Source organism: Mytilus edulis, chromosome 6 (assembly GCF_963676685.1).
Source record: "Mytilus edulis chromosome 6, xbMytEdul2.2, whole genome shotgun sequence".
Lineage (NCBI taxonomy): Eukaryota > Metazoa > Mollusca > Bivalvia > Mytilida > Mytilidae > Mytilus > Mytilus edulis.
In genome coordinates this window covers 19,894,517-19,921,006 of record NC_092349.1, presented here as the reverse complement: position 1 = coordinate 19,921,006, position 26,490 = coordinate 19,894,517, and the positions used below count along the sequence as shown (strand labels likewise).

Here is a 26,490-nt window from a genome sequence, read left to right as displayed (position 1 = left end):
TCACAAAGAGCATCTATCAGATTAAAAAACACATTTCTTGTTTCGCGTCTTTGGCGTCAGAAAATGCAAACGTCACAAAGGAAGAAATTTTGTCGTTAAAAGTCTGTTCAAAACAATTATAATTTCACATGGGGAATGGTTGTATGCAGGGTTATAAGATCAAAATTTTTGTTAGAATTAATTTTAGAAACAGACCGAGATTGAAAATTATCCCGATGTTCTTTAGATTTTTTAAGAATCCATATATGGTTAAAACTACTACGCGAGTAAATTAATTTTGTCGTTTGTCGTTCAAAGTATTATCAAATTTATAATAGGACAATAACATAATGACTTTTGATAGAACAAAAACATAATGACGGGAACTTTAAAAATACAGAGACGCGTTATCAGAAAGAACGAAACAGAAAAAGTCGCATATACAAAACACACCAGCAAAAATGAAAGATAATACAAACACATTGACGTGGTTTATAAGTACCGAGCCACGTCCAATGGTTATCACATAAAACAGACCAAACTGTCAAAGTTATATTAATAATAGAACAAAGACAAATAAACGAACAATATAACACGTAGTTAAGATCATAAACAACGTCGGTTCGCAGAATCTATACACTAAGACCATCATGTATTATTTGTGAATTTGATACGGAATATTTATCAAAAAGGTATTGGTACCTCCCGATTAACTTTTTTTAGAAAAAGAACGAGACGTTCTTTGACAAACCCCTGGTTCATCAACTTTCTGCTCAGACACTGGTGACGTTTTACAAAGTCTGAATAGGAGCTGCAAGCTCTTGAATATCAATAAGTTGAAAAATGTATATCCCATGTTCAGGTGAAGTTGGTATATTGTTACTAAGGTGGGGAAAATTTATAATTTCAAAATCAAAATCGTCTCGTTTGTCATAGATTCTGGTAATGAGATTACTGTGTATGTCAAATTCGAGTTATAAGTCTAAAAATGAGGCGGAGGAAGCCGTGTCTATTGTTTCTTTAATTTCTATATCTTGGGGATATTTCAATGGAACCAAATCAGACATGTTCGGATTATAATTTGCGAAATATTCAATCATGTTTAATTGTTTGTAACTTTGTTCCTCTATAAATAACCAAGGAGCATTTATAAATAGTAATTTTATTCAGTTTTAGGTTTTTGGAATAAAGATTATTTGACAAGAACTTTGATTGTTCTGTAAATAACATGGTGCACATAGCTTAAATTGCAACACGACAATTTAGTTTAGTTGTATGAACATTTTAATAGTTAGTATCTATTAGTTGAATTTTTATTTTTCATTTATTATTTCATTCACTAAATAGATGTGTTATGACTCTTCTAAAATACCTTTCCATGCTATACAAAATAATATTACAAGACAAATCTTATAATATATCCTTAGATACCTTCATTGACATGACGTCACATGAATATTTTTAAAATTTCATGTGAATAGTTGCTTTATAAATAGTTGGAATTCAACGATTTGAATGATTAAGGGTAAGCTCCGTCCAAATTGGAGTTGTCAGCAAGAACAGTTTCTTTTTCAACAAAATTATTTTTGGTTTCTCAATTATACGACTTACGTTTCCAACAGCTTTTCGTTTTGAAATATCAAAAACAAAAAACAAAAAACGAAAATGTTTTCATTTTTCGTTTTTAATTTCTTAAAAACCAAAATGAAAAACAAAGTGTTTTCGTTTTTCGTCTCTGATTTCACAAAACAAAAAACGAAAAAAAAAGGTATTTTAATTTTTTAATTTTGATTTCTCAAAAACTAAAATCGAAAAATGAAAGTGTTTAAATTTTTCATTTTTGATTTCACAAAAACAAAACACGAAAAACGAAAGTGTATTCAATTTATCTTTCCCCCACACTGTTTAATTGTCATTCAAAAAATGACAATGTTGTCATTTGTCATTCATTTAAAGGTCGTTAAAGTATACATGCACAGCGGTTGTCAGATCAATACTACTTTAATCGAAGATAATGTCGACAGATGCAAAAGTCTTAATCAATCTAAACAATAAGGGTGCGTGATCTTTACTTTTAAGTTTGGAGAGGCTAATCTAAGATAATAACAAAGAAGCGTAACTAGCCTCTTTTACAAATAAATCCAACTTATATTGTTGGCGAGGGAAGGGCTCAAGGACCCCAGAAGAACTGGAAAAAATGATACAAAATCTTTCAGACCCTTTCTTAATCTAAAGCGCAAGTTTTGTTTTATCTATTTTATTATGTTCTGGTCTCGGAGCAAAATACATAGATACAGTGTAAGACTTTTAGTATTTACATGTATGAACAATATCAAAAGACATATGTAGGATGAAGAAAAAAATAATGTAATCCACAAAGTCAAGTGTGTGGCTATTGTTAGTTTAAACATATTTATTAATAGTGGATTGGAAATTTTCTTCCCGGAACGGGGATCGAACCAGGAACTTATGTTTTTGTAGTCCGATGCACTAACCTATGTTTCTTTTGTATGATGAGGATCCATGGTCTAGTTCCTCGTTGAAGACCCTCCAGCTCCTTTCAAGATGAAGAACAGGAATAAAAGCACTGTTCATTAATAATTTGTATTTTTTCTATATATTGTGTGCGATTTTGTCCCGTGTACATTTACTCCACATCTCTTTATTTTCTATTTAGGACCTGGACACGGCTCAATGTTAGTTTAGCCCTCCAATGTTAAAGGTCATATTTTTTTTTTTAAATTATTTGATGCCGGGGGGATTGGGATTTCTAGCTTTAATGTAAACCATGTCCGGTTTTTAACTTGTATTTACAGCAAAGATAGCCAGTTTTGTGTTCTGTAATATACTGTAACAGTTTGATTTTGCATGTCTGATAGCATCGTAACTTCTCAAAACATCTTCCGAACAATATCTGGACATCGGTGTCGTGGGCATGTACAATTGCCAAACCACACATGAACGTTCTTTAGTCTTCGTAGATCTATTCCAACTTGAAGTCTTTTTGAGTCTACGACAAGCAAAACATGATATTTCATACCTTTGAATATTGAAGCAATAGTCATGACGATAGATTACTTGATTGGTGTTCCGTTAACGTAGCCACAGAGAGCTACTTTTGAATATTTCTACAATTTTAAGTAGTTTTCCACTCACAAACACAATAATATTTTCAACATTTATTAAAATAATTTTTTCTTACACTTTTTTACTTTTATGTTGTTTTAAAATATCAATTTGACTTGAATTTGGAATCCCGCTAACATGTTTAACCCCGCCACATTCAAAATGTATGTGCCTGTCCCAAGCTAGGAGCCTGTAATTCAGTGGTTGTCGTTTGATAATGTGTTATCTTTTTTGTTTTTCGTTCAATTTTTGTGCATAAATTAGGCCGTTAGTTTTCTTGTTTGAATTGCTTTACATTGTCATTTCGGGGCCTTTTATAACTGACTATGCAGTATGGGCTTTGCTCATTGTTGAAGGCCGTACGATGACCTATAGTTGATAATTTCTGTGTTATTTTGGTCTCTTGTGGAGAGTTGTCTCATTGACAATCATACCACATCTTCTTTTTTATATTTATATGAGTATATTAAATAAACATGTATATACCAAGCTAAGTCAGTTTATATCTTGTTTTTCATCTGACTATAGAAAAGGCGAGGAGAGCTACTTTGATAGATCAGGTTGACTAATAAGCTGTCTATATAAAGTAATGGGACAATGCATGGCATGAAGACATCACCAAATCACCGTATGCAATACTCAAAAAAGACATCCAGAGCTTACCATATAGTCATCAACTACCCACCAACAGACCGTGAGATTTGGTTGGCTCTTAACTCAAATCCAAGAGCACAGCAAAATGTCAAAATATTCTATTCAAACTGGGTGACCTGGGAGAAAAACATTGAAATTTTCCAAAGAAATACACACACCCCTCAACTTTTTATCAGGAGATTTGGTATTAATGCAAATGAGTCAACTATCCCATAAAGTTCAAATGTAGTGGATGTAAGCAATTATATATAGGCAACCATATAATCTTCAACAATGAGAAAAAAACATACAGTATTACGGTATTGTCGGCTACAATAGTCCATGAATTGAAAAATATGAAACAGTTCAATTGAGAAAAATAACGGCCTATTTTAAAACAACATGAATTACGAAAAACACATATAAAAGACATCAACAAACGACAACCACTGAACTACATGCTCCTGAGTTGAAGCAGGCACATGCAATGTATTGTGGCGTTTAACATGCTTGTTTCCAGCTGGGACAGTTTTGTTACAGCACAGTATAAGAACAAACTATACAAATCAATGGAAAGGGCTTAACGCATGAGATCGATACAAAACAGAAGAAAAAAAAAAGGTCTAACAAAAACACATACCGAATGTGGCAGGGTATTTTTACCTCGTTTTCAAACAATCAAAGTACTGAAGTACTTAACATCGAATGACTACAAGTTCTTTTGGATTGTCACAAGCACTTGTCTCAGAAAAAAAAATCACATCTCTATACCTGAAAGTGAAGTTAATGTACAGATATATATTTTTTGAAACTCAGTACACATATTCTATATCATATGATCTTTTTAATTTTAATGCCAAATATAGAGTTCTAACCCTCAATTCCACGGTCCACTAGACATGGAAAATGATAGTGCGAGTGGGGCATTTATGTACTATGGAAACATTCTTATTCAAATCCTTTATTAAAGAAGTCAGTAAATTTACTACAGATAACACTACATTTGTAAATTAGACAAACTAATCTAATTAAAAGGTATATCTCTGATTTCGTTATACTTATGTGTATGAGAACATTAATTTAATATACATATTAATTTTAATAAGATTGCTGAACGAACGCGTTCAATCTTAGGATTTTATTCTTGTCAATTTTTCCATTATTTGGTCTAGTAACCAAAAAATCACACAAAAAAACATTAGTTGTCGTTTGTTGATGTCGTTCTCGCTTCTCGTTTTTTAGCTCACCTGGCCGGAAGGGTCAAGTGAGCTTTTCTCATATCTTGTCGTCCGTCGTCGTCCGTCGTCGTAACTTTTACAAAAATCTTCTCCTCTGAAACTACTGAGCCAAATTCAACCAAACTTGGCCACCATCATTATTGGGGTATCTAGTATAAAAAAAAATGTGTCCGGTGACCTTGCCAACTAACCAAGATGGTCGCCATGGCAAAAAATCGAACATAGGAGTAAAATGTAGATTTTGGCTGACATCTCAGAAACCAAAGCATTAATAGCAAATCGGAAATGTGGTAAAATTGTTTATTAGGTTATTATCTATCTGCCCTGAAATTTTTAGATGAATCAGACAACCTGTTGTTAGGTTGCTGCCCCTGAATTGGTAATTTTAAGAAAATTTTGCAGCTTTTGGTTATTATCTTGAATATTATCATAGATAGAGATAAACTGTAAACAACAATAATGTACAGCAAACTAAGACCTACAAATAAGTTTTGCATGACCAAAATAGTCAATTGACCCCTTAAGGAGTTATTGCCCTTTATAGTCAGTTTTTAACAATTTTCATAAATTTGTACATTTTTACAAAAAAATTTCCACTGAAACTACTAGGCTAAGTTTATTATAGATAGAGATAATTGTAAGCATCAAAAATGTTTAGTGAAGTAAGATCTACGAACACATCACCATCACCAAAACACATAGACCAAGGTGAGCGACACAGGCTCTTTAGAGCCTCTAGTTATATTTATAGTTTAGACCAATCTAATTAAAAACCGATCTCTCATCGCTCCTGTTTCTGATATGTCGCGTGGGAGATCTAACGAAACCCGCTTTGAGGTCACATGTGAGTGACCTCGTAGGTGTGTCTTTTTCGACCAATGAAATTGAGTCTGCCACGATCTTGGAAGTTTAACGTAAGGCAAAGGGATGTAACTCATTTTATTTACGACGAAATCTTCAGTCATAATAATTCATAAACTTTTTTGATTGGCTTATTAATAGGTCGTCAACTCATTTGCATATCTTTATAAATTCATGACTAAAGCCGGTTTCGTTAGATCTCCCACGCGACATATAAGAAACAGGAGCGATGAGAGATCGGGTTTTAATTAGATTGAGTTTAGACCTTTGGTTTTCCCGTTTGAACGGTTTCACACTAGTCATTTTGGGGGATCCTTATAACTTGCTATTCGGTGTGAGCCAAGGATTTGTGTTGAAGAAGGTACTTTAACCTATAATAGTTTCCTTCTACACACTGTGACTTGGATGGAGAGTTGTCTCATTGGCACTCATACCACATCTTCTTATATGTATGTATTATTTCGATATGTTTAATTGGGGTCTGGAGCTGGCATGCTAGTTACTGCTAGTAGTTCTTTGTTAATTTATGAATCATGTTCATTTTGTGTAGTTTCTTTTCTTTACTATTTTGTCATCGGACTCGGATTTCTTTTAAACTGAGTGTTTCTGTGCATATTGTTGTGTTTTTGTTTATTCTACATAAGCTAGAAATAGTTGTATAGCGGGAGGGTTGAGATTTCACAAAGCATGTTTAGCCCCGCCGTATTTTTGCGCCTGTCCCAAGACAGGAGACTCTGATCTTTGTTAGTTTTTTTATGTTTTATTTTTTTATCTAAGTTAAGTGTGACGTCCATTTTCACATAACTAGTATATATTTTTATTTAGAGACGAGCTGAAGCCCGCCTCTGGTTGCGGGATTTTCTCGTTGTGTTGAAGACTCATTGGTGGCCTTCGGCTGTGCTCTTTGGTTAGGCTGTTGTTTCTTTGACACGTTTTTTTATTTCCATTCTCAATTTTATTGATTGATCAATTGATTGATTGATTGATTGATTGATTGATTGATTATTTTACTACAAGCAAAAGTCATGATCATTTGAGAATCCTTTATTTGTATTGTAGTGGTAATTTCACCAATGAAGCTCTACATTAATTTTTGTCTTCATATTAAATTTCTTTGTAAACTCTAAAATTACCGTCTGATTATAATCACTGGGGTAAAGCTGATGACCTTAACTGCATTCACGGTCATCCCAAGATGTCGGATGAAAAATTAGGTCAGTATCAGCTGTATTGTCTGTTACAGTGTTTCTAGATCATTTTCTTTACAAAGGAGACATTGATACGATGTAAATTTATAAAATATTCACACAGAAATCACAAATTACTACCGAAAAATGTTCAGGAAACACGAAATTCAATTTGAAAAAATCGCTAAGATGTCCGTAAATCATTATCAAAATATTTTCAAGATGACCGTAACATAAAACAAGGAAGACCGTGATTGGTAAACAGACGACCGTAACTTGTAAAAGATGACCGTAATTTGTAAAGATTGACTGTAATTTATAAAGGATGATCGTAACTTTTAAATGATGACCCACAATTCTAAGAATATCCGTATTTGTATTCATAGCTTTTTGTTGTGTTTGTCTCAATAGGGGCTTAGTTAGTGGATATAAACATGTTTCATCAATTTATTTTTAACTATTTGCCGTATTTTGAGTTCATGACAATGATAGTAAATTGCAAATTTCTCGTAAACAATGAAATACTTATTGATAACGACTTTAAAATTTTAATACAAATTGACAGAGATACGACGAAAAGTTGAAGAAACAAGAATGTGTCCCTCTGAGGTGTCTCTAGTAAATGTCTCATCTACACTATAATTTTCTATGTTCAGTGGACCGTTAAAATGGAAAAAAACTGTAATTTGACATTATGATTAGAAAGATCATATCATAGAAAACATGTGTACTAAGTTTCAAGTTGATTAGACTTCAACGTCACCAAAAACCTCCTCGACCAAAAACCTGAGGTGGGACAGACGACGAACGAGCAGACGGACGGATGAACAAACGAACGGACGCACAGACCAGAAAACATAATGCCCATGAATGGAGCATAAAAAACACTAATCAAACATGAATATCCGGTAATCGAGCCTGTGTGTATGGTTTTAAAAAGTGCATTTATTATATGTCATTACAAGGAATTCCAGAAATAAAAAAAATCTTTTGGCTTTTAGTTGAAGGCTGTGCAGCACACTTTTTTTTTTTTTTATTAAACTTGTAAGGTGTCATTTAATCGCGCTTTTGTTGCATGTTTTCACCACTTTTTCATTGCATGCACTACAAAAGTCAAAAAGTCTGAAAAGACCAGTTTTTGTCTGAATTTGCATGAATTTTTACTCGACATTTTTCTAAATAATTTTTAAAAAATCTTGACATTTTATGAATTTGTCTCATAAGGTTCTTGATTTTTCTTCACAAGTGTCTTGACAGTATGAACATTGTCTTAAAATTTCTCGACACTTCCTGTATCACCTGATAAGAGTCTGGATAAGTCTCGACCAATTCTTGACTGTCTTAAATTTGTCTCGATCTGTCTTGACATATTCTTAACATTTTTAATAATGTCTCGATCTGTCTTGACACATTCTTGACATTCTTAATAATGTCTGAATATGTCTTGACATATTCTTGATATTCTAAATAATGTCTGAATATGTCTCGACACCTTCTTGACAGTCTTAAATATGTTTTGACACTATCTCAACAGTATAAATTTCGCCTAAAAATGTGAACAGACTCATTCTGCACTGTTTGTGACATTCTTTTGCTGTTATATACTTATTATGGCTAAACTAAACTTTGAGGAATCAAGGATTAATTTTGTGTAGTAAGATACCCTTTTGGTGCAACTTAGTTGGAATACCCTTAATAATCCCCCATGTAGTTTGATTTTGATTAATTTTTTATATTAAACGTTTAACTAATTGATTTCATTTGGAATATAAGTTGAAGTTGCTGACAAACAGCATTTAGATTTTTGCCATTCGCAAAACTGCCAGTCAAATTTGCTTTACTAAAATAGGTGTCTATAAGGCAGTTTTAAAACGTGACCATGCGTCTCTTTTGGACCCCAAAATTCATCTTTTGAGTTTGTGTGGCTGAAATAAGAAGGGGGGCTTTCGTGAAGGTCAAAGAATCAGTTCCCATCTTGATTCAAAAACCTTGTTCATTTTTTAGGACAACCAAAAAAACATTTTTTATTCCAATTTGAGTGTTGAATTTTTGAATGTAGGACAGAAAGTCACAGGACAAAAAGTCACAGACAAAAAGTCACGGACAAAAAGTCACAGGAAAAAAAGTCACAATTCATTTTTTTTAAATTATTTTCTTTGAATAAAAAATACTTTTTTTACAAAAACATTTTTGTATTTTTCTTGAAGTATTGTATATTAACCAACTTTGTGAGCAAAATTTATCAAAAAAATATCAAAGATGATCAAATAATTGTTAAGAAAACAAAATGTCAACGTAGATTGGCACTTAAATGGCTTCATGGTGCCAAGAAATATGTCCTTTACAAGATTAAAATTATATAAATCTTCATTTTTCATGTAAAATGATAAATTTCATTAACTTTAATATGAATATATTAATAAAAAAATAAATATTTCAAGATCTTTCTCTTATATATTCAAACAATTGTCAAAAAAATATTTGTGACTTTTTGTCCTGTGACTTTTTGTCCTATCAAATTTGTGACTTTATGTCCTGTGACTTTTTGTCCTGTGACTTTCTGTCCGTTTACCGAATTTTATAAACTTTTAACTGACCTTCCGGAAAAGAAAAAAATTTTAAGATCTATATTATGCATGTCCAATGATTTCTATAGAAAATGGACCCATTATAAATACATTTTTTTATTATTCCTGGGGTAGATAATACTTTTCTTTTAATCTTTGGGAAATATTCAATTTTCAATTCATTTTTTTCATCAAAATGATGATTTTCATTTTCATCTATGAACAAACTTTTTAAATTGTAGTCGCATGGTCGGTCAATTGATAAGTTGTATGGCTTATTACAGGTAAAGCAGTAATTTCTATTTGACAGTTGCGTGTACTCTGGGGTGTGGAATACCTTAATTTTATGGGGAACATCCTGTCCATGTGTAATACTTAATATATATTCCAACAGATGACATTACACAATTTTTCTTCTGTTAAATGAATGATTTGCTATTAATATATAAACCACATTTTGGTACAATAATTTTTTAACATATAGTATGAATGTAGAATGAAATATGTCTACAGTATGATTGGTTTTAATCATTTAATTTATACGATTTAGGAATCAAAATTTGTAATTATTTAAAAACTCAATTTTAAATTGTTTTATATCAACACATCCAAATTTAAATTATTTTAAAAATTAGATTTAAACTCAGAACTTGCAAGTAAATTTAAGACACAATTCAAAATGTTCAGAATATGTCAAGCCATACTGAGAAAAAATAAGAATGTCGAGAACATGTTGAGAAATTTCAAGACACTGTCACAGTATTTAAATGTCAAGAATTTGTCAAGAAATGTTAAGACCATATTCAGAATGTCAAGAATAAGTCAAATAATTTTCATACAAATTTGATATAAATGAGAATTTGTCAAGAAAAATTAAGACACAAGTCATACTTTTGGAGAATGTCGAGTAAAAGTTCATGCAAATCAAGACAAAAACTGGTCTTTTCAGACTTTTAGATTTTTGTAGTGATGTCTTGTTGAATGTTCATTTTAAAAATTATACCCTCTACCGTAAAAAAAGATATATATGGTGAACTTTGTATTTAAAGCACGTCTTATTTTCTCCTACCTATAGGATAATACTCTCATATAAATACGTTTTATATCAACACCATTAATCATTTGATACAAAAAAAGTAGTTATACAAATACAGATATTTCTTAGAATTGACGATCCTCCTTTAAAGTTACGGTCATCATTTAGAAATTACGGTCATCCGTTACAAATTACGGTCATCTTTTAACCAATTACGGTCACCCTTGTTATGAATTGCTGATTCTGTTACGGTCATCTCGATTGTGATTTACGTTCATCTTAGCGATTTTTTTTAAATCGGATTTCCTGTTTCATGCACATTTCTCTGAAGTAATTTGTGATTTCCGTGTGAATCTTTTATAAATTTACATCGTATCAATGTCTCCTTTGTAAAGAAAATGATCTAGAAACACTCACTATAAACTCCTCAGAGTCTGAATTGACAAGTTTTTGTGCTCGACCAGTAAAATCGAGCACACATTTTACTCGACTAGTCTCGACATTGTCTCGACTGTACTTAACTGTACTTAAGTGTAGTCGACTAGGTCTCGACTTTACTTAATTAGTCTGATTCCGTACTTGATGATCTTTGTGTAGTCTGAAATGGTCTTGACCAAGGCTCGACCTGTCTCGACCTGTCTTGACTAGTCTCGACCTGTCTCGACTAGTCTCGACTCAGTCTCAACAAGTCTCGACCTGTCTCTACTAGTCTTGACCTTCAAATTTAGTTTTGACTGGTGTAAATCAGCCCGTCTAACTAAATTAAATATTGATCTTACAAAATTCAAACTTATTAGGTAGTTTGATTTATTGCTGTGAAATGAAAGAATTTAATTTTACAATATGTAAAAATAAAAATTATTATATAAAAATTCAGATAGGCATCTTTAATTTTTTTAATAACTTTTTCAAATCAACTTGGATTTTCATCAAACTATGCAACTATCTTACATATATATCAAGCTTACTGAATCCCATTTCATTTAGTTTTTTGTTGTATTGCTGTAAAATTTAAGAATTTAAGTAATCTTGGTAAAAAAAAGCTGGGAGGTGCAATTCGGACAAAATAGAGATAGTACACTTTAATTTTTTTAATAACTTTTTCAAATCAACTTGGATTTGCATCAAACTATGCAGCTATCTTACATATATACCAAGCTTACTAGATTCCCATTTCATTTAGTTTTTTGTTATATTGCTGTAAAATTTAGAAATAAAGTAATCTTGGTAAAAAAAAGCTGGGATTTGCAGTTCGAACAAACTAGAGATAGTACACTTTAATTTGTTTAATAACTTTTTCAAATCAACTTGGATTTTCATCAAACTATGCAGCTATCTTACATATATATCAAGCTTACTAAATCCCATTTCATTTAGTTTTTTGTTGTATTGCTGTAAAATTTAAAAATAAAGTAATCTTGGTAAAAAAAGCTGGGATTTGCAATTCGGACAAAATAGAGATAGTACACTTTAATTTGTTTAATAACTTTTTCAAATCAACTTGGATTTTCATCAAACTATGCAACTATCTTACATATATATCAAGCTTACTTAATCCCATTTCATTTAGTTTTTTGTTGTATTGCTGTAAAATTTAAGAATTAAAGTAATCTTAGGATAAAAAGCTAGGATTTGCAATTCGGACAAAATAGAGATAGTACACTTTAATTTTTTTTATTACTTTTTCAAATCAACTTGGATTTGCATCAAACTATGCAGCTATCTTACATATATATCAAGCTTACTGAATCCCATTTCATTTATTTTTTTGTTGTATTGCTGTAAAATTAAAGAATTAAAGTAATCTTGGTAGAAAAAGCTAGGATTTGCAATTCGGGCAAAATAGAGATAGTACACTTTAATTTTTTTAATTACTTTTTCAAATCAACTTGGATTTTCATCAAACTATGCAGCTATCTTACATATATATCAAGCTTACTAGATTCCCACTTCATTTAGTTTTTTGTTATATTGCTGTAAAATTTAAAAATAAAGTAATCTTGGTAAAAAAAACAAAATAGAGATAGTACACTTTAATTTTTTTTATAACTTTTTAAATTCAACTTGGATTTTATTGAAACTATATAGCTACCTTGGTGATGTTTTCATCTTACTGAATCCCAGGTTGTTATAAAGTTTGTTGTATTGCTGTCAAATTTAAGAATTAATTTAATCTAGGTAAAAAAAAGCTTAGATTTGCAGTTTTGACAAAATAGAGATGGTACACTTTAATTTTTTTCATAACTTTTTCAAATCAACTTAGATTTTCATCAAACTCTACAAATATCTTTGCAATATATTGATCTTACTGAATCATAGGTTGTTATTTTGTTTGGTGTATTTCTGTCAAATTTAAGAATTTAATTAACCTAGGTCAAAAAGCTACGATATTAGAAATATATCTTTTCTCATAATTTGGGAAAAAGTATATATAAAATAGTTATATAATTCCTTTAATGTTTTATTCCTTTTGATATACACTATATAAATATATCAAAAAGGGATGAAACATTAGAAATTATTAAAATCGTTCTTCTGATTTGTGGTGATTTATAAAGCAATACCTTCTGCTTGGGGCAAACTTATTAAAAAGATCACATCTACCAGAGAGTTTTAAATTCTAAATAACATTTATTCAAAGTTACAACATCCTGTTAAATCTAAATTGCAGGGCTTTTAATTCACTAGATAAGTAATACACAAGTTTAAGAGAAGTAGGGCTTTCTTTTTACCTGTAAAACTCACGTGTACTGATGTAATTAAATCATGTATAGAGCCATGTCATTAAATTTGACAAAAAAATATTTTTAAACTTCATAACAACCTGGGATTTAGTAAGATCACCAATGTAGCTATATAGTTTTAATAAAATCCAAGTTGATTTGAAAAACTTATTAAAAAACTTAAAGTGTACTATCTCTATTTTGTTCGAACTGCAAATTCTAGCTTTTTTGACCTAGATTAATTTAATTCTTAGATTTGACAGCAATACAACAAAAACAAAATAACCTGGGATTCAGTAAGCTTGATATATATCTAAGATAGCTGCATAGTTTGATGAAAATCCAAGTTGATTTGAAAAAGTTATAAAAAAAATTAAAGTGTACTATCTCTATTTTGCCCGAATTGCAAATCCTAGCGTTTTTTACCAAGATTACTTTCATTCTTCAACTTTACAGCAATACAACAAAAAAATAAATGAAATGGGATTCAGTAAGCTTGATATATATGTAAGATAGCTGCATAGTTTGATGCAAATCCAAGTTGATTTGAAAAAGTTATAAAAAAAATTAAAGTGTACTATCTCTATTTTGTCCGAATTGCTAATCCTAGCTTTTTATACCAAGATTACTTTAATTCTTAAATTTTACAGCAATACAACAAAAAACTAAATGAAATTGGATTCAGTAAGCTTGATATATATGTAAGATAGCTGCATAGTTTGATGCAAATCCAAGTTGATTTGAAAAAGTTATTAAAAAATTAAAGTGTACTATCTCTATTTTGTCCGAATTGCAAATCCTAGCTTTTTATCCTAAGATTACTTTAATTCTTAAATTTTACAGCAATACAACAAAAAACTAAATGAAATGGGATTCAGTAAGCTTGATATATATGTAAGATAGTTGCATAGTTTGATGCAAATCCAAGTTGATTTGAAAAAGTTATAAAAAAAATTAAAGTGTACTATCTCTATTTTGCCCGAATTGCAAATCCTAGCTTTTTTTACCATGATTACTTTAATTCTTAAATTTAACAGCAATACAACAAAAAAATAAATGAAATGGGATTCAGTAAGCTTGATATATATGTAAGATAGCTGCATAGTTTGATGCAAATCCAAGTTGATCTGAAAAAGTTATTAAAAAAATTAAAGTGTACTATCTCTATTTTGTCCGAATTGCAAATCCTAGCTTTTTATCCTAAGATTACTTTTATTCTTAAATTTTACAGCAATACAACAAAAAACTAAATGAAATGGGATTCAGTAAGCTTGATATATATCTAAGATATCTGCATAGTTTGATGATAATCCAAGTTGATTTGAAAAAGTTATAAAAAAAATTAAAGATGCCTATCTGAATTTTTATAAAATAATTTTTTTTTTACATATTGTAAAATTAAATTCTTTCATTTCACAGCAATAAATCAAACTACCTAATAAGCTTGAATTTTGTAAGATCAATATTTAATTTAGTTAGACGGGCTGATTTACACCAGTCAAAACTAAATTTGAAGGTCGAGAGACAGGTCGAGACTAGTCAAGACAGATCGAGACAGGTCAAGCCTTGGTCAAGACCATTTCAGACTTCACAAAGATCATCAAGTACTGAATCAGACTAATTAAGTAAATTCGAGACCTAGTCGAGTACACTTAAGTACAGTTAAGTACAGTCGAGACAATGTCGAGACTAGTCGAGTAAAATGTGTGCTCCATTTTACTGGTCGAGCACAAAAACTGGTCAATTCAGACTCTGAGGAGTTTGTAGTGACTGTAACAGACAATACAGATACTGACATTATTTTTCATCCGACATCTTGGGATGACCGTGAATTCAGTTACGGTCATCAGCTTTACCCCAGTGATAATAAGACACGCAAGAATAAAAAAAAATATTTGGCCTAAAATGTCTCAACCTTTTTTAATGTGAGTAACTTCATTGTTCAGTTAGATTTCGATTTTGATATTGTTTTTGCAAGTTTCCATACTAGATTTCCGGTAATTGTTTTCTGCTTAAAACCCTATGGGAAAGCACATTGACTTAATTTTCCAAACGTTTATTAGAACCCAATAATTTGGCAAGGTGTTGTAACCTGTAATGTAAAGAAGTTACAGCCGATTGCATTGAGTGTGTAGGCAAAGGTAGCATATCCTTGGTTAGCTTGCTTGTATTATTAGGTTAGGTAAGCTACCCTCCTTTAAGAGTAGACAGTAGACTAGTGCAGATAAAAGTATTGCCGCAGAATTGTTATATTAACTGTCCGGTAAGGGTTGGGTAGGGTATACGACCTCAACTTTAGACCTACTTTAGAAAAAAGCAGAACAACACCCTGGATTTTTCTACTGTAGACCCCAGCTACCCAGCTTCCCTTTGCACCTAGTGAGGACAATTCTTATTACATTTTCGGTAAGGGTGGGGTGTTCGACCCGAACTTTGGACCTATCTTTGAAAAATTATAAGCTAAACAGTAACCTTGATTTTTTTTCTCCAGCAGACATCAGCTACCCAGCTCCCCTTTACACATTGTGCGGACAGAAGTATTTCCGTAGACATTTGTTTATTAACTTTTATGTAATGATGGGGTAGGGTGGGTAACTGAGGTGCACTTGAAAAAAAAATTACAGGGACTCCAATGTGGTGTGGTTTATGCAGAACAATTACCGGAAATCTATGGTAATTTGCAAAATAATAGTCTTTTTTTTATAATGTGATATGTAAAATGTTGGCAAATAATGAAAGCACGCTTCTCAATTAATAGACATAGAAATAAAGAAAAACCGCATGATAACCAATAACAATCTCCCAGAGACAAATTACGTTCATTAAGGCAACTAGTATGATGGTCTGGATTCGGGGTTCTTAATTTCTGTATTCTTTGATGTTTTAGGCCATAGTTCTCTATTCTTTATACTTTTTGACAATTATTCTCTTATCATTACATTTAAACACCATTATTCTAGCTATTTTATTTATTTCTTAGTCCATTGTCTCTATTATTTTTATTTTTTGTCCACTATTCTCAATTCCATAATCCCCCATCAACGGCCTCTAGTTAATGTCACCTAATAGTCTTCACAAATAAGCAAAATTAACACCTTACAGGCTCTAATGGCAAACCAATTGAAGGCTTTAATATCCCAGTTTAATTGTGAATTTGCGGAAATTTTTAAAATTTGATCAAGCAAAATAAATTATCGTCCTCGTAGTTCGTAAAATACTGGCAGATGGACCTTGGTCATCAATTCTAATAATCTTCGATCGATCTTTCTAAACTTAAAAGTAATAAAGTTCACGCACCCATATTGTTCCGATTGCTAAAGACTTTTGCATCCGTCGACATTATCTTCGATTAAAGTAGTATTGATCTGACAACGTTGTGCATGTATACTTTAACGACCTTTAAATGAATGACAAATGACAACATTGTCATTTTTTGAATGACAATTAAACAGCGTGGGGAAAGATAAATTGAATACTCTTTCGTTTTTCGTTTTTTGTTTTTGTAAAATCAAAAATGAAAAATGAAAATACTTTTGTTTTTCGATTTTTGTTTTGTGAAATCAAAAATGAAAAACGAAAACACTTTTGTTTTTCATTTTGGTTTTTAAGAAATCAAAAACAAAAAATGAAAACACTTTCGTTTTTTGTTTTTTGTTTATGATATTTCAAAACGAAAAACGAATGGACGCAGAAATACACGGACCTGTATAATTGCATCTATTTGTTTTTCATTTTGAAAAGTGTTTTCGTTTTTCGATTTTGATTTTACTAAAGAAGAGTTTTGTATTTAATTTTAATATATTATTTCTCGATTTATTTTGTAAAATGTTTTCCTGTCTTGTTTTACAGTCATTGATAGTAAATATAGCCAATGTAAACACCCCGGTGTTCTTTCAACATAATGTAGACGAAAATATGCATGACTTCTGAATGGAACTACGGTGATAAAGTATTCAAAGACTTTCAAATTACCTTGTTTATATCTTTGATAAAGAATACATTATTATATTTAAATATTGAACGAATCACAAATTTAAATTTTACTATATAATATTTTATAAGGATGGTACAAATAAATAGATTGATGACATCCTCGCACAAACCAGGGAGGTAACTACTTTTAAAACTGACATGAAAACTAGCCCGGTCTTTAAAATATACATGCACAGCGGTTGTCAGATCAATATTATTTTAATCAAAGAAAATGTCGACAAATGCAAAAGTCATTATCACTCTTAACAATAAGGGTGCGTGATCTTTACTTTTAAGTTTGAGAGGTTAATCTAAGATGATAAGACAGAACCGTAACTATTACAAATAAAGCAAACTATATATTCGGCGAGGGAAGGGCTCAATGACCCCAGAAGAACTGGAAAAAATGACGCAAAATCTTGCATTCTGAACGTTTAATTTCTTTCGGACCCTTTGTTAATCCAAAGCGCAAGTTTTGTTTTGTTTTATTTTATTACATCCCAGCTCCTTTATTCTAACGGGGGTGATCTGAGCCGGATCACCCCTACCAGATCACCCCAGTTTGAGTTTCTTTGTTATGCATGCTTTCCTTTGTTCTGTAACATTTTGGCGGGAATTTCAAATCCACTATTAAACTTATAATTAATTATACGGTAAAGACTATCTATCAAAATTCACGTAGAACAAATCCAGTGTATATGCTGGAATTCAAACTCAAGACCTTTAGCATATCAATCCACGACACCTACCACTACACCAGGACGACTAGGTACGAACTAACAGTAATTTAACATACTTAAATGAAGCAAGATCTTTTTTTTTAAGTGGGGCGAGTTGGCGGACCTTTATTCAGTGGGGTTTAAACCTTTTTCATTAATAAGTGAGTTCTCAGACTGATTGTTCAATTTGATTTTACACTTTTTTCAAAAGTGGAGCGAGTCGGTTAACAAGAGTGGGGCGATTTTTTTTATAAAGTGGCGATATAGTGTGGGCCGATTGGAAAGTGGGCGAGTTGACATTGTTTGATATCTACTCATCGTGTTCGTGGGTCATAAAGGGTAAACATTATATACTAATATATAAAGTATATTATAATGGTTGTATGGCGATCTAAACTAGATTTTATGAATTGTAAATGATTTTTCGTCTAATCTTGAACAGCTGGGATGTAAAATAGTTATCCCACTCGGACTTGATGTGTCAGTGTTAGATCACCCTTTGGCCTCCGGCAATCGGGGTGATCTTACACTGACACACCGCGTCCTTGTGTGATAACTATTAATTATATTCTGGTCTCAGAGCAAAATATACAGATACAGTGTAAGACTTTAAGTATTTACATGTAGGAACAATAACAAAAGACATATGTAGGATAAAGAAAAAAACATTGTAATCCTCATAGTCAAGTGTGTGGCTATTGTTAGTTTAAACATATTTATTTATAGTGAATTGGATCGAACCAGGAACCTTTGTTTTTTTTTGTAGTCCGATGCACTAGCCTATGTGGCTATTGTATAATGGGTATAAATGGTCTGGTTCCTCGTTGATGACCCTCCAGCTACTTTCAAGATGAAAAACGAATAAAAGCCCTGTTCATTACTAATTTGAATTTTTCTATGTATTGGGTGCGATTTTGTCCCGTGTACATTTACTCCACATCTTTTTATTTTCTATTTAGGGTCGGACACGGCTCAATGCAAGTTTAGCCTTCCTATCGTCTTATGATTTGTTTTAATAATTTGATGCCGGGGGATTGGGATTTCTAGCTTTAATGTAACCCATGACAGCTTTTCAACTTGTATTTACAGCACTGTTAGCCAGTTTTGTGTTTTGTTAGATATTGTAACAGTTTAATTTTTCATGAAAAAAGGACATTTTTTTGTATTTCCGGCAGCATCGCAACTTCTCAAAACAATTTTTGAACAATATCCGGACATCGATGGGCATGTACAATTGCCAAACCATACATGACTGTTTTTTAGTCCCCGGAGATCTGTTCCAGCTTGATCTTATCAAGTCTACAACAAGCAGAACATGATTTTTTATACCATTAAATATTGAAGCCAAAGTCATAAAGATCGACTACTTGACTGGTGTTCCGTTAACGTCGTCGCAGAACAAAAAAGCTTTTTTATGTTCATGTTGTTTTAAAATATTAATTTGACTTGAATTTCTATGAGTATATTTAATATACATGTATATACCAATCTACATGATCTAAGTCAGTTTATAGCTTGTTACTCATCTGACTATACCAAAGGTCAGGGGAGCTACCTTGATAGATCAGGATGACTGATAAGCTGTCTATATAAAGTAATGGGACAATGCATGGTATGAAAACATCACAAAATTACCGTATCCAATATTCATTTTCAATTTGAAACACTTTTGTGTGTTTATAGTATCGTAAATATTTATGAAATATTTTTAAATGATGGAAAAATTGCACTCTATTCTCGGCATCCTGTCAATAGTTTATGAAAAATAATAATTGTTCTGCATTAGAAGAAAAGAAAGTTGCACTCGTGCTTTAACTTTTTTTGCCACAAAAAACTGTTTTTACAAAAGTGGAATTCGCGTAATTATGATTGGACGAAAGGTTTATTTTCTGTATTCAAAGTATGGTGGGCAAGGACATTAATTATTAGCTTAAAAAAGATAAATCCGTGCTATACATTAACTTGTAATTTTTATCAAAGAGACCCTAGATCTCTAGCTTACGTTTTCACCTAAGGCAGATTAAAGTTTTGCAGCAGATTATTTTTTATTAACTGTAACGGTTGGGCTGGGTAGGGTATCCGATCTCAACTTAAGACCTACTTTAGAAAAAAAAAACACTAAGCAGAACAACACCCTGTATTTGTATTACTGTAGACCTCATCTACCCACCTTCCCTTTGCACCTAATGCGGACAATTTCTATTACATTTTCGGTAAGAATGAGGTTGGGTGTCCGACTCCAACTTTGGACCTATCTTTTTTTTTTAAATAAGCCGAACAGCAACCTTGATTTATTTCTCCAGTAGACATCAGCTACTCAGCCCCCCTTTGTGCAGAGAAAAGTATTACGTAGAAATTTGTTTATTAACCTTTCTGTAATGATGGGGTAGGATGGGTTGCTGAGGTCAACTTGAAAAAAAAGTACAGAGACTCCAATGTGGTTTTATGCATAACAATTACCGGGAATCTATGGTAGTTTGCAAATAATAGTCGTTTTTTATTTTTTATTTTATAATGAATTTTCTTTATTGTAACAAATAAACTAGCACAACATGTATGAACGGTATACAGAATGGCATTTTCACACAAAGGGAGGATTAAAAAATAAAACAACAATTGAATATATATAATGGTGCAATAATAGGTTGAAAATTAAACAAATATCTTATAACATTCAAATCTTATGTGCTCTTGCAATATACATAAGTGGTGTTTCAATCAAATTATTACATTTATTATTTATTCTATGATAGGGGCCCAGAAACAGTATTTGTAATATTCCTCTTCAGAGAGGTTTTTAAATGAAATGTATTTTTCTAAGTTCAAGTGTTCCTTTAAATAGTTTTTTAAAGCATTTAAATTTAGCAAAACTTCTTGCCAGAGACTTTTTTTTATAATGTGATATGTAATATGTTTGCAAATAACGAAATCTTAATTAATAGACATAGAAATAAAGAGAAACCGTATGATAACCAATAAAAATCTCCCAGAGACAAACTAACGTTCATTAAGGTAACTAGTATGATGGTCTGAATTTTGAGTTCTTAATTTCTGTATTCCTTGATATTCTAGGCCATATTTCTCTATTCTTTATACTTTTTGCCAATTATCCTCTTCTCTTTCTATTTTATAACTAGTGTTGTCAAATCGTACACTTTTGCCTAACGGTTACTGGGATAATCGTTCGACCGATTAACCGGTTAACCGGTTGTTTAAGTTGATGTTTGAAAGTCTTTTCAATAGTATCTTACACATAAATATAAAAAGATGTGGTATTAGTGTCAATGTGAATACCTTCCATTCAAACCATGAATTGAAGTTTGTCCTTTGGTATTATAATGCTTGTCTGTGAAGATTCCTGTCGAAGTTTGGTTTTAATCAAATACACGGTATCAACTATGGCGTTTGAACTTGAAAAATAATTTTAAAAAAATCTTGATCTCGTAGATTTGAATATGTCTTTCATTTTTCACTTGTTGTTTCCGAAAATGATGTGAAGTATTTTAATTTTAATTGATTTATCCATCCATCAAGTATATATTGATTACATTTACGTTGTTTTTTTTAGTAGTTTATAGTTTTTGAGTTACCTTTTCGTTTAAAATATGACAAAAACTTGCACGACGGAGATTGCACATTCAGATGTAGGTTTACACAATTAGATAAAAAATGAAATAATGAAGTAAATCGTAAAATTTAATCGTATTACTGATTTAAAGTTACTGTTAAAAAAACATGTAACTAATTATGTTTCCTTAATATCTTGCCCCGAGCTGAGAGACAAGTTCTAATTAATTTTATATTTTTGGATTAACAATAGCAATCAATATACTGGACAATTGATCTGTCAAATTAATTACCATGACGAAAATTCTTAAAGACAACATAAATATTTAATGATTACAATACAAATTTATATCAAATCTATTAAAATTGAAAAAAAGTCCGGTTAACCGGTTAGCGTTTTTGGTATTCGGTATTCGGTTGTTCGAACGGTTAACCGGTTAACCGGTTAACCGTTGACAACACTATTTATAACACCATTATTATCGCTTTTTTATTTATTTCTTGGTCCATTGTCTCTATTATTTATATTTTTTGTCCACTGTTCTCAATTCCATAATCCCCAATCAACGCCCTCCAGTACAGGTCACCATATAGCCATCACAAATAAGCAAAACTAATACCGAATAGGCTTCCGAATGGCAAAATAACTGAATGTTTATCCCGGTTTGAATTGTGAAATTGAGGGAATTTGTTTTTTAATCAATTGATAAGCCTAAACACAGTAACGTCCTCGATGTTCGTAAAATACTGGCAGATAGACTGACCTTGGTCATCAATTCTAATAATCTTAGATCGACCTTTCTAAACTTAAAAGTAAAGGTCACGCACCCTTATTGTTCAAATTGTTAAAGACTTATGCATCCGTCGACATTATCTTCAATTAAAGTAGTATTGATCCGACAACCGCTGTGCGTGTAAACTTTAACGAACGGGCTAGTTTTATTGTCAGTTTTAATAGTAGTTACCTCCCTTGTTAATGTGATGATGTAATCAATTTATTTATTTGTGCCATCTTTAGATAATATTATATTTTACAATGTTATTCGTTTAATATTTAATATATAATTATTTATTCTTTATCAAAGATATAAACAAGATAATTTGAAAGTCTTTGATTACTTTATCACCGTAGTTCAATTCGGATGTCTTGCGGTCTATTTTGTCTACGTGATGTTTTCCGTTTTTATTTTAGAGAAATCAAAACCGAAAAACGAAAACACTTTTGTTTTTCATTTTGGTAATCGAGAAATAAAAAAAAACAAAAATGAAAACACTCGCTTTTTGTTTTTGATATTTCAAAATGACTTGACTTGACTATACGAAATTTCTAGAAAGTCACAACAATAAAACGTTTTTGAGCATCACAAACAAAAAAAAACATATATACAGAACAGCCAAACTGTCCAAAGATCAATTTCACCTAAGGGAATTGCAGTGTCGGTTTTGGAACAATTACAAATGTATAGACCAAATTTGATGAAAATCAAATCAACTTTAAAAGTCAGTCTACCGTTTGGATGGTAACCTCGATGAAAATCAGCTTATTAACAACGATACCTTCTCATTAATAGTCAAATAAAAATGTGCAATCACAGTTTGTGCACACGATGTGATAATTGAAGAAGTCCACTTTAGACAAAATATATGTTTAGTAATCACATATGTGACACGTGTATATGCCTCATAAACAATATTGCATGACTTACATTCAAAAATAGAATAAATGAATTGTCTTAAGTCATATTTAAGGGATTTTTGTACAATTATACAATTTATCTTCCTCTATTTCTCATTATCCTGATTTTATATCACTAGAATATGTTATCTACTATCAAATATATTCCAAGATTTTATCAATACAAATCTATAAAATTTCAGTTGATGTTATTGTAAAATATTAGCAGCTTTTTGTTATATTCCTATACCTACATAGTTTATGTTTTTGTAGACATTGCTTTGAAGATGAAACTGTTTGTGGTAATACTGTTGGCAGTGTTTTGTCACCGTACAAATGGCGACGCAGTCTCTCTACCATTAAACTTGAATGCGCCAATTATGGCACATGTTAATATGAGTAGTATAAAAACGTATATAGACGAAAACTTCAATGAACGATTACCCGCTTTAATAAAGAAAGACGTGAGACAAATGGTAAGCTCAGAAGTTGACAGATTAACTGAACATCTTACCACAACTTTGCAAAAGAAAATTGGAAAAAACGTTGATAAAACAATGCAAACAAAACTGAACGGTTTCGCTGAGCAACTTAATCTAATCGAAAAAAAAATTACGGACATGGTTAAATCCAAAATAAGTGTGATGTCCAAGCAGTTAACCGAAAGAATGTATGAAGTGGAGCAAAAAATGAATGAGACAATGAAAAATGATACGCAGGAATTGTCTGAAGATTTGCAAAAGAGCAAAAACCATTGCAGAGGAAAATGTGACACGCGTAAAGGTTCGTAAAGTGCATTTGTTTTTCACTATAGGTCATAGCATCATTTTACAATCATAAACAGATCTTACAGTACTCAGTTGCAAGTCAGTTCAAAGTCAATTTCAATAAATAAATGAATCATGATTTTTAAAGTCTTACGTATCCATAAGTACGCATCGAACTATTAAGTGTTAAGACGTCACCATCAGTCTGCAAAAAGCAATATTGACAGGAGGTAGCGACATACATTTTGATGAACTATATCAGTAAAGCTATATTTATTGATCTTATTATACATAATGCTGTGATATCCCGTTCGTTAAATTAATTCTTCCTGTACAGACAAACGTCCACATCCCTGAAATTATTTAGTAAAAACTAGAGTAAATTGTGTAAATGAAATCACAGACAAATAACTAACCATTTACACAAATATTTCGTTCAGGATTTAATATATATAGTTCATAACACAACTAATAAATACAAACAATATTGTGTAGGCCTTTTTGTCATTCGCAAGTGAAGTAATATGAACAATTGATTGTATTTACTGTTTCGATTCATACGTACTTACTTCAGTTTCCTAAACCATTATCAAAAATCATATCTCATAATTCACTATTTAAGTTGCACTTCTGTAAATATAGACAATGCAATGTCCCATTTGAACTCCTTTTACGGCTAAAACTTTTTCACTTTTACTATGAAGTTTCGTAAAAATATATGTCCATAAATTGGAAGTTCATATGCGTTATTATGTTTTTCAAAGGTCAAAACATAAGGCTTTACAGCATATTTTCAACATCTATATAACCCGAATTTCTAAGAGTTTAAACTTTTATTAAGATTTTGAACTACCCCTCCCATCATTTTCAATTCCGCCACTATCCATGGATATTTATACTTGTAACATTCCTTAAATATCTCTCTATAAGATAAAACATAGAAATTATATCCAGGAACTAGTATGTAAACAACAGAAAGAGGCGTGGTAGGTGAACAAAATTAACATTGAACTTGAACATTTATATCGTTATCTAAATGGTGTTCGGGGATTCCGAATAAAAAATAGAATATTATTCATTTTCTGATTTTTTTAAATCTGGTCCTTTTGTGTCGTCCATTGGCACATTCGTTTTCTTAATTTACCATGTTCTATTTGTAGGTTTTTATGAATATGTAGCTATATTTACTGAGCCATACTATTATTCTGGTACAACACCAGTGTTGTATATTTATGGACACGACCATGGCACCTTAACAATTGAATCGAACAGTTTCAAAAGTAAAAGGTCAATTATCAAAGGAAAAAACGAAATTCTCTTAAAGCAGGAAGCTTTCCTCAGAGATGGCATAGAAAATAAAGCCATACATATAACATCCAAGGTCCCTATCACTGTTTATGGTTTTCAGAGATACACAGGTACGTGTGACGGATATGCAGCAATTCCACTTAAATATATGTCGACAAAATACATAGTTGCATCTTTCGCTGTGTGGACAAACCGTCCACTTTCGAGGAGTTTGATTGGAGTTGTATCATTAGGCGGAATAACAAAGGTAGAAGTTCACCTAAAAATGAAACAAGGGACAGTTAAGTTCAACGGTCAAGAGTTTAAAAATGGAGAGATTATAAAAGTTGATTTGAATGCTTTCCAAACATTGCAGTTGTCGAATAATTATGATCTTTCTGGATCGGTGATTTCATCATCTAAACCAATAGGCGTTGTATCAGGGAATAAATGCAACTCTATTACACATGCTTATTGCAATCACTTTACAGAAATGATATTACCTGTTGATCAGCTAGATAATGAGTTCATAATTCCGATTATCCAAACTCGACCAAAAAGTACCGTCCGACTATTATCTCCAGGAAAAGTTAAAATTAATGTTCAGCTCAAAGATAGACATTACGAGACTCACATTAATGAGGGAGAATACCATGACCTGATTCATAATGATATAGCAGTCGTTACTTCAACCGGCAATCTTCTTGTTACAGTATTTCCTCATGAAGCTAAAGTTTTTGATTCCTACATGATGACAGTATACGGCATTAATCAATACAAATCTGATTACAGTTTTATTATTCCGAGTAAATTTTCAAGTTTTATTAGTATTACCTTTTATGGAGATGCCATTCGTGGATTCGAGATCGACGGTCATAAAATGAAGGCTGAAAAAGTTTTTGAAAAGACTGTTAATGGTAAAAAGTACATTACATTCAGTAGTAGCATAGCGGAAGGAGCGCATATAATTACGAACACCAATGGAATAAGGTTCGGATTGTGGTTATATGGGAATAGTTTCTATGACGGATATGGTTATCCTGCAGGAATAGCGTTTCGGAATAAAGGCGACTGAAAGATGGTAACCTTTACCAGTTAAAGAATTCCTATATCAATGTTTATGTTCATAAGAAGTAATAAATTATCTAAATTT

At 31.5% G+C, this 26,490-nt stretch overlaps 1 protein-coding gene across 1 annotated transcript in view; it reads left to right on the top strand.

Annotated features, from left to right (window-relative positions):
• The window catches only part of LOC139527323 (IgGFc-binding protein-like), a 30,124-nt gene extending 3,634 nt beyond the window's left edge, over window positions 1-26,490 (top strand). Inside the window, exons 2-3 of the mRNA XM_071322688.1 lie at window positions 23,557-24,066; window positions 25,211-26,490. Of these exons, the coding sequence (XP_071178789.1) occupies window positions 23,571-24,066; window positions 25,211-26,412 (1,698 nt within the window). The 5' untranslated portion in view covers window positions 23,557-23,570 and the 3' untranslated portion in view covers window positions 26,413-26,490. The remainder of the gene's footprint in view (window positions 1-23,556; window positions 24,067-25,210) is intronic.